At 42.7% G+C, this 9,677-nt stretch overlaps 1 protein-coding gene across 1 annotated transcript; it reads left to right on the top strand.

Annotated features, from left to right (window-relative positions):
- The first annotated feature begins 288 nt into the window (after window positions 1-288).
- Window positions 289-7,808, top strand: LOC127396449 (high affinity choline transporter 1-like). The gene is made up of 8 exons (XM_051644144.1): window positions 289-466; window positions 1,429-1,542; window positions 3,114-3,269; window positions 3,868-4,016; window positions 4,496-4,639; window positions 5,614-5,767; window positions 6,621-6,838; window positions 7,287-7,808. The coding sequence occupies exons 1-8, from the start codon at window positions 289-291 to the stop codon at window positions 7,806-7,808; spliced, it is 1,635 nt and encodes a 544-aa protein (XP_051500104.1).
- Window positions 7,809-9,677: the final 1,869 nt, after the last annotated feature.

The following is a 9,677-nucleotide window of genomic DNA, read 5'->3' as shown; positions in this document are numbered from 1 at the left end:
TAAGATTTGGTATCTCCTGAAGAAGAGGGAAGAGAGAATTGTCACTAGCCCTCCAAAGACAGAGACTCTGCATCCAGTTCTCCTGATTTTTGGGTTCTTGGGGCTCTGTTTTGTACCACATCTTTCCTTGCAAAATACAGCAAACTAATACTTAGCAGTTTCTTTACAAGGCAGCACTATTTTTACAAGTTTTTTCTTCTTTCTTTTTTTTCCTGATTGTGGACTCAATCAAAGATTATTATCATCAAGCCATTACTCCCCTCTACAATCTAAATTAAGCAACAGAAAATGGCTCTAAATATACCAGGTTTAGTATCTTTGAGTGTTTTTTTTATGTTAATTTTAGTTACTGGAATTTGGGCTTCTTGGAAAAGCAAAAAAGACCAGCAAGACAGAAACCCAACTGAAATGGCCATAGTTGGAGGCAGGAATATTAATGTTTTCATTGGACTGTTTACTGCAACAGGTAAGTTTTCTTAAAAGACTTTTAACAATTCTTTTTAAAACACATGCAGGGGGGACCTTTCTGTCAAAGCAAGTGAACTCCTTTAATGTCAGGGCAGATTTTATCTAAGTGTGGCTTTAAAGTAGTATGGTTTCATGAATCATTTTGGGATGGATTCTTCCAAACCTCTTCAGACTTAGCAGAACCTAATATTTATGTAGATTTTTTTAAATTAAAGAGATTCATTTGAGAGTTTAGTTAAGAGCTAAAGAGTTTAATTTAAGAGTGACTGACGAATCTGACACCTTTTATTAAGAAGGATTGTGGTCTTAATCTTGAACCAGTTTCTCTTATCCAGCTTAACAGAAGAATTTTACTGCTGGAACAATCAAGTTCCATGTGGAATAAATTGCTCATGGCAAGCATCAGGCTCTCTCCTGAAGAGAAAATGTTTCCCTACTGACTGCTAACCCCACTTCCCTTTTTTCGCTGCCTGGCATAATTTGACATGTGTGTGAAGGCTTCCCCAAGTGGTATTTGCCTGGCAAAGACACTTAATCCCATGTTGCAAGTTTGTAGTCTGACTGATATGTCTGGTTCCATTTTTTTTCCTAATGTCTGTTTTCTCAGACTGTGTAAGTGATGCACATGAAGGATGGTCTATCAGTCAGTGCAGAATAACAAAGGCAATTCTGTTTGCTCTAGCAAAATTCTTCCACTGACAAAAATGAAATTAAAAATTTGTATATTCAATTTGCCCCTAAATTATTAAACATTGAATGTTTCCATTCACACGTAGATATTAAGTCTTGAACCTGGGAGATTAGTTAGGGTGAGATTCTACCTCTACTGAGCAACACATTTCACTATGAGAGAAAACTCTCTAAAGAAAACAGAAGTGTGATTAAATATTTATATGAGGAAAAGGTTTACAAGCTCTCAGAGTGTATGTATCACAATTCTTACATCTTCCATATTTGCAGCCACCTGGGTTGGAGGAGCATACATCAATGGCACAGCTGAAATTGTCTACCTGCCTTCAAAAGGACTATTGTGGGTCCAGGCACCTGTGGGATTTGCCTTCTCCCTTGTTCTTGGTAAATAATTTGTGTAATCAGGACAGATAAGTTCAACAAATAAGCAAGTATATGAGTATAATAAGATGCACAGCAGAGTATAGAGTACATTTTAAAGGTGGTTTTCTTTCTTCAGTCTGCCATAGGTTGAGAACACATTTACAATGTTATCCTCTAAACTGAAATATAAAAAAATGGGGTGACATGGAGCTAGTGTAGAGTTTTGCCTGCTTTGAGAAATTTATAGGACAAAAATCTTATCTGAGAACTTTATAGGCATGCAGGTACATACATATTGCTTTTACATCATGGTTTCTCATTCACAGACTATTGGCAATATGGGTATTATTTAAAATTTTTTCTTTGAATTTCCTGTGTGATGAAATAACACTGTCCTGATTTTTCCTCTAAAATACGTCTTTCTGAATAGTTTCATCTTGGGATGAATTTGTGGTGCTTCCAGCTTATTCTGCTTTACAGCTGGTCACTGTATTGTTGAAAATAAGCTAAATGTGCAGTGTCCTATACCTAAGTTGCCGTTTCTAACTGCAAGAATGACTGGGCTCCAAAGGAGGCTCAGTTGTCCTGCCAAGACCAAAGTTTCTTCCAGCCCACACTGAGTTATCCAGGGACACAGGACGATTAAAGCAAAGACACCTGTGCAGACCTTACACAGGGATTTCTAAAATAACAATAACCTTCATTCTCAAGTCAGAGAAAAGAGTCCAACTGACGTGAATATGAATCAAGCTTGGAAATATACTGCCAGCATTCCTTATGTGAGTAATTCTTACTAATGAACTTGAGCAGAGCAGGTCTGATCCTGCAATCTTTACCCAGGTCAGCAGTGCCTGGACAAGTAGTCCTGTTGGCTTCAGGGTTAGGCACAATATGTATTCTTTGGTTTTAATGAGATGGCTGTACCTCTGAAGTCTAATATTTAGATGAAGGCAGGTGGGAATCAGCTCAATGTGAAGATTAAAACAACACAGTTCTGGGAAGAGACAATAAAACTACTAAAATGAAAATGTAACCAGAAAAGGAACATATATCAACATGTTGCATCACATGCTTGACGACAACAGTTTTTCTCTTTTTTAGCCAAATACGTGTCTCCAATGCCCCACTCTGCCCACTGATATTTTCCACAGAAAGCATTTCAGAAAACTTTGTGTCTCAGGTTAGTAAGACCCTGGAGACGGAGAGGAAACTGCATGGGGGTGCCCTGAGAGCTGTGTTCCTGTTACAGTCACACAAGTATCGTATGCCACCTGGGATGCCCTAGAGTCCTACCTGGCCTCCAGTAGCCACTCCAGGAAGATGTAGGTCTGCCAAAAGTGGAAGGTCATATCTGTCAGCTGTAAGCAGATGCCCTTTGTAACCTGGGCCTCCTCAGATGGATGAAACCCCACATTTAGGCAAGTGAATTGAAGTCCTCATGTCTGGTTGGCTGCATCACTCTCTAGGGTCCATTATGTATGAATTCCACACCCGCTACACTGGTCTGATACTCAAATACCATAGTATTCTTATATTTTTTCCTGAAATACAATACATGCAAAATTCTACGAAAATGTCTTCACTTCTGACAGGTGGTTTCTTCTTTGTAAATCCAATGAGATCCAAGAATTATGTGACAGTGATGGATCCCCTTCAAGAAGCTTATGGGAATGTGATGGGAAGCTTACTTTTCATTCCACCCCTGCTGGGAGAGGTGTTCTGGTTTGCAGCTATCCTGGCATCCCTGGGTAAATACTTTGCTGTTGTATTTCTTAAAGGTCATGAGGCACAACTGTCAAGAGTGTAATACAAATTTGGGAACTGTGTTGGATTAAGCTGTGGGAAGTTGTGTTTCATGTTACCTCTTGAGAGAAGAACACAAGCATTTCGTATTTCTGGAAAAGATGGTTGTAGGTTTAAAACAAATGACAGTAGTATATATTCATGGAATTAAAAGAAAAGTTTGGCAATATGAATTAGCATGTTCCTTTGGGGCTTTTAGCATTCTGGTCTAGTGGGAGGTATCCCTGCCCATGGCTGGGGGATTGAAACTAGATGATCTTTAACATCCCTTCCAGCCCATTCTATGACTCTGGCATTCCTCTTGCCTGAGGAAGAGCAGATGTAAAAAGGCAAAGAGCCTTGGCAAAGGCCATGCAGCAAGGTAGCAGCAAGAGCAGAAAAAGAACATGAGGTGTCCTGAGTCCTCACTCTGCCAGTTCTCTGTAGACATGTGCTTCTCACACAGTGTGGTGTGCCGGAATCGAGGGAATAACATATCCTTATTTATTCTGTATTCTGCTTGTATGAAATCTGTCTTAAAATACTTGGCCACTTTATCTGCAGGAGCAACAATGAGGGTCATCCTGGATGTTGGAGGCTCTTTGGCTATCATCATCTCAGCATGCACTGTCACGCTCTACACTCTACTGGGAGGCCTCTACTCTGTTGCATACACAGATGTCATCCAGCTGGTTTTCATTGCCCTCAGCCTGGCAAGTCCTGTGCATTTCTTTTTTAACAATCTCCCAACTAAAGTAAAAAAACCTCTCTTCTTTTCAGTATGTCTTAGACCAAAAATAACTCCACCAATGGTGGTCCTTGCCCTACAGTTCCTCTTCAGAAGAACAGGTCTTCTTAAATGTCATACAGTCCTTATGCATTTCAGACAGTGCTCACACAAACTATTGGCCATTCTGGGTGAACACAGCTGCTCACAAGTAAGGTCTGCAGAACCTGTCCAGAACAGTCTTGGCTGGAAAGGTGAGAGATCTGTTCATCAGACTCATATTCTTGACAATGCTATGAACAAGCAACACATGGATTTAGGAAGAGGGAAAAAGGAAGACTCTTAATCTGGCTTTAATCTTATGTAACTTTATGTTCTACATCTACCTTAATTTCAATATCTGAATAGATTATACAAGAACAAGGACCCTGGGGAAATGGTGAACTATTTCTGTTTCTATCCTAGTGGGTCTGTATCCCCTTTGCCCTGATGAACTCTGCAACAGAAAGTATTCATTTCACTGCAACTCATCAATCTTACCAAGGCCCTTGGATTGGGGAGATAGAAAAACAGTATCTTGGAAGGTGGTTGGATGACTTCTTCTACCTGGTATGGAGTATTTCTTGGACGGGTGGTTAGGAGAATGGATAGTGTGTGAACTTTCTGTCTGGAAAACTTGTGGGTTCTTCTAGTCAGGAGCCCTACCTTGCACAGTTGGCAGGGGCAGGGTGATGTGCAAAACCTTCTCTCAGCCACTCTGCAGCACATTGAATGGATTAGGGAGATCCAGGGCTCAGCTGTGGGAAGGAAAGAAGCAGTAGAGACACTCCATCCTTTACTCACTCTTGAGTAAGACCATTGAGGCAACTAGTTCCACTCCTGGCACTGAACAAAGTGTTTCCTACCTTTTGAGAGGTTGGTCTTGAAGCTTCAACAGTGTTTTTAAGATAATTATGTAAAATTGCCTCTATTTGAAAATAAAAAAATCAAATTACTCGACTGCAGGTTATCAGCAAGCATGGTTCCATTGGCCACTCTGCATAACTCAGCTTTCAAGCTACTGGGCTGGTAATAGGGACACAGAGAAGCTTGAGATTGGTGATAACTGAATCTTCAGATTTTAGCTGCTGAAATTTCTCTGCTAAGTGAAAACAGTGATTTTATATTTAATTTTGGATTATACTCCAGATAAGTTTGGGTAGATTTTTACGAATGTTTCATTCCCGAAAAAAATTCTTGTCTTTTCCTACCTCTGTGCCTGTGTTACTGTGCCAACCAACCTATTTTTAACCTGATTTATTTATCTTTCTCAATCTGATTAACCTATTTTCATCAAAATGTCACATCCATCACAACATCAACAAAGAAAATGGACACTCTCAACCATTACAAAATATCATCCTCAATATTTAGAGCTGGTCAAAGTTTATGCATTTGAAGTGAGTGGTTTATAACAGTAAAAATTATCATCCATCTGGATGGATGGATGGATGGATGGATGGATGGATGGATGGACGGACGGATGATGCTGTACAGCAGCCAGCAGCCTGGTGGGCACCACTGGTAACATCTGAATGTTTCAGGTTCTTGGCAGCATCCCATGGCAAACTTACTTCCAAAGAATGCTCTCAGCTGCCTCACCAGGACAGGGAAGGCTCATCTCCTGCCTCTCTGGACTTGGCTGCTTTATCATGGCCATCCCCTCTGTGCTCATTGGTGCAGTTGCAGCATCAACAGGTAAAACTAATCATTTGTCTTTGAATAACAAACACGTTTTTGTGATTAAAATGGGATCCAAAGAAGTCCTGATTTAGACTTCAAATGACCTAGTCCTGTGTACCCAAATGCACAGCCCAGGTCACCATGCTATGTGGTCTGTACCAGAAACGTGGAGCCCTCAGGGGTTCAGTGCAAAACCACATTTAAACAGCACCAAGACCTGTTTAAATCTATTTCATTGTGATGAAATGGCTTTTTATGGATCCTTCATTGTGGAAAGATGAAAGCAGACCTTATAAAAACCTGTAAAATCTATTTTCCAATAAATCTTATGCTTGCTTCTGTTAACATCTTCTGCATGTAAGACCAAGTAATATTACTACAGGTTGTTAGTAACACTCAGGAGAAAACCTACTTGAAGGAATCAAGAAGTTCAGTTCTAGAAACACACAGCCCCAGCCCAGGAGATAAACCCTGTGTTGGTTTATAGCTCAGGCTAAACACCAGCCAGATCACAAAGTGTCTGTCACTTGGGGCATCAGAGCAAAACTCCCTTGTCCTCATAAGCAAGGTCTGGAAGGTTGACCTTTAAGTGTCTCATTCCTGGAAACACACAAAGCACAGCTATTTCTATAGATGGTACAGGGGAAAAGGAAAACCTTTGATCTAGTGAGAGCTGCACCACGCTAAGGGGAATCACAGGAGATTATAAGAACACCAAGAAAAAGTCATTCAAGTCCTACAATACCATGTGGGTCTCAGTCTCAGTCCTTAGCCTTGCTGTGGCTGGTCCCTGTGGAAAGGCAGCTTCAAAGACAGCAGCAATGTCACTGAAGGAATTGTTGTAATTTTTCCTTGTTTTGTCTTTAAGACTGGAACCAGACAAGCTATGGGCTTCCAAGTCCACATGAGAGAGGTGAATCAGCCATGATACTGCCACTTGTTCTACACTATCTCTGCCCCACATACATCTCCATTGCTGGCTTGGGAGCCATCGCTGCTGCCGCAATGTCTTCTGCAGATTCAGCTCTTCTCTCTGCCAGCTCCATATTTGCTCACAATATTTACAGGAAGATCCTGAGGAAAAAGGTACTTGGTTACAGCATTCAGTAGTTTTGGTGCCAGGATAGGGGCTTTTTTTTTCAAGACTGTTTCTAAGCCAGTCCATGTGGTCTGCAATTAGAGGTGTCTGTTCTCCAGCTGCTGAACTCAGTTCTAGAGCCAGAGCTTCAAACAAAGGTCAAGGGTGTTCGTATCCTTGGTACAGATGCAAATACCCACACTGGTGAGCTTTGCTCTGTATAAAATGAGTGTTCTAAAATTTGGACTATGATATTAACAGAAACAGCATAAAACAGGACCCTCAACATTAGAGAGGGCAGCTCCATCTCCAGAGGTGCCTGCCTTGGGCAGCTGCTGATGGAAAGCACTGCCTGAAAGCAGGTAGGGCTTGGTGGGAACTAGCCCAGGGCAGGGCAGCACTGGTCACCCCACCAGTAAATGCTGTGTCTGTAACATTACCAACTCTGTTTTACAGGCTACAGAGAGGGAGGTCTTATGGGCCATGAAGATCTCCATGCTAGTGTTTGGGGCCAGTGCTGCCAGTCTGGCTTTTTACTTCAGCTCCATCTATGACCTCTGGTTCCTCAGCGGGGAGCTGGTGTATGTCCTGCTCTTCCCCCAGCTCTGCTGTGCCCTCTTCGTTCCCAGCACCAACACCTATGGCTCAGCTGCTGGCTTCTTGGTGGGGTTTCTCTTGAGGCTGCTGGCGGGGGAGCCTGCCCTCAGCATCCCCCCTGTCATCTGCTACACAGGCTGCACCCGGGTGAACGGGACTTACACTCAGCTCTTCCCCTTTAAAACATTCACCATGCTTCTCACCTTGGGGACAATTGTTGCTGTTTCGTACCTGGCTCAGGTTTTGTTTCAGAGAAACCTCCTTCCCCACAGGTGGGATGTCTGCAATACCCCAGGGGCAACCAGCACCCTCATTCCACTGCAGCAGATGGAGAAACAGAAGGGATTGCCAGTGGTTTCTCTAGAAGAAAATAATCATTAAATGTGGTGCCTCTTTTGAAAGGTCACAGTGTATTCAGCAATTAGAGTGTGGCACAAAGAGCATCCCTCTTCCCTTTGCTTTCTGCAGTAATGAATTATTTAAAGTTCTTGCAGACTAATAAAGATGCACTCTGTTCACCCAAGAAGAATGTGTGTGCTGAAAGTCTGCAGTGGTTAAAGGTGTGTGATGATGGAGCATGATCTTGTGGTGGGGATCACAGGTCACCTCAGGCCCCAGCAGTGTTTGCTTCGGGGTGCCCCTGGTACCCCACCCGAAGATAAGGCTAAAAATCACACTCCAACATTTATGGCATTCTCAGGTCACATACTGTTCTCACCACAAAGGAGATAAATTAATGTTTAATAGATTGGGTATTCTTCACTTAAAAAAAAAAAAGTGAGCAAACCTGTTCCCATTACAACAGCTGGAGTTTTAGGATAATCATCCCTGGGGAGTGCATCAAACTTATAAAACCACAGATTACTGAGTGCAGTGCAACCACCAGAGCAGTCCAGCAGCAATATCAGTTCTGCACCATTCTTTGCGTGCTTTACAAAGCCTCCTTTGATACCACAAAAACTTCTGAAGATGCCTTTCCCTTGTCATGGTCTCAGGCCAAGCAGCCAGTCTGCTGCCACGTGGCTGAGGAGAGGAAAACCCCTCTCATATGACCTGGAAGGGTAGAAGCAGATGAGCAAGATGAAGCAATAGACCTTAAATACTGGATAAGACAGTTTTACATAGCCACTATTTACAAAAACTCAACCAGCTGGAAAAATGGAGGTGCCAGAGAGACTCTTGAATAAGACTTCTCTAAAAAACCTGCTTAAATTACTCATGTGAAGGTGTTACCCAAGCACGGTGGTGGGATGGTGTGGGACACGTACACAAACTGGTATGTGAGAACTCAAGGGGACTGTGATGAGAGCAAGGTGCTGGAAACCAATCCTGAACCTGCCTGCAGGAACATGAAATCCTGAGGGCAAGATCCCTAAAGACACAAGCCACTAGGCATGTACAGAAAATCCCGATTCCTTGTTTGTATAAATTTTCTATGGATCAGAAGAAATGCAATCCAAGTAACTAGTAAGTTTGGTCTCCAGGCTGGAGTCTGATGGACCAAGACCATCTCTCAGTGGGATGAGTCACTTGAGAACAAGCCTTATGAGGAGTGGCTGAGCGACCTAGGGTTGTTCAATCTGGAGAAAAGGAGACTCACTCTCTACAACTACCTGAGAGGAGGTTGTAGTGAGGTGGGGATTGGTCTCTTCTCCCAAGTAACAAGCAACAGGACAAGAGGACATGGGCTCAAGTTGTGCCAGGGGAGGTTTAGATTAGATATTAGAAGAAATGTCTTCACTGAAAGGGTAATGAAACACTGGAACAGGCTGCTCAGGGAGGTGGCTGAATCACCATCCCTGGAGGTATTTAAAAGACACATAGATGTGGTACCCAGGAACATGGTTTAAGCACTGAACATGGCAGAGTTAGGTTAATGGTTGGTAGAGTTAGGTTATGGTTGGACTTGGTGATCTTAAAGGTCTTTTCCAACCAGAACTGTTCTGTGATTAAGATGCGAGGTGAAATAAATATTCAGAAGGATCCTGCAGTGAAGGCTCATGGGTGGCTGTCATTCCACACTTCCCTCAGCAGCCCTGCAGTGCCTGACCAGGGATCAGGTGCAAGCCACCCACAACAGCCAGGAGGAACCATGCTCTGGGGAGCCCCTCACCACAAAATCTTTATAAAGTGGTTGTGGGAGCTGCTGTGCATGGAAACACCTGGCACTGATGGAGGGAACATATCTAAACAGTAAACACCTGGGCACACTTATCTTCCTGTATCCAGTAGTCCTGTTGATATGCTTTG

This window comes from Apus apus, chromosome 1, assembly GCF_020740795.1.
Source record: "Apus apus isolate bApuApu2 chromosome 1, bApuApu2.pri.cur, whole genome shotgun sequence".
Classification (NCBI taxonomy): Eukaryota; Metazoa; Chordata; class Aves; order Apodiformes; family Apodidae; genus Apus; species Apus apus.
The sequence above is the reverse complement of the archived record's forward strand: the minus strand, read 5'-3'. Positions and strand labels throughout refer to the sequence as shown.

Bases quoted from the DNA above. Each gene is read 5' to 3' on its own strand.
- LOC127396449 (XM_051644144.1), top strand. From the start codon at position 289: ATGGCTCTAAATATACCAGGTTTAGTATCTTTGAGTGTTTTTTTTATG. The intron at 3,270-3,867 runs GTAAATACTTTG...CTTTATCTGCAG, and splicing joins AGCTATCCTGGCATCCCTGG to GAGCAACAATGAGGGTCATC. The intron at 4,640-5,613 runs GTATGGAGTATT...TGAATGTTTCAG, and splicing joins TGGATGACTTCTTCTACCTG to GTTCTTGGCAGCATCCCATG.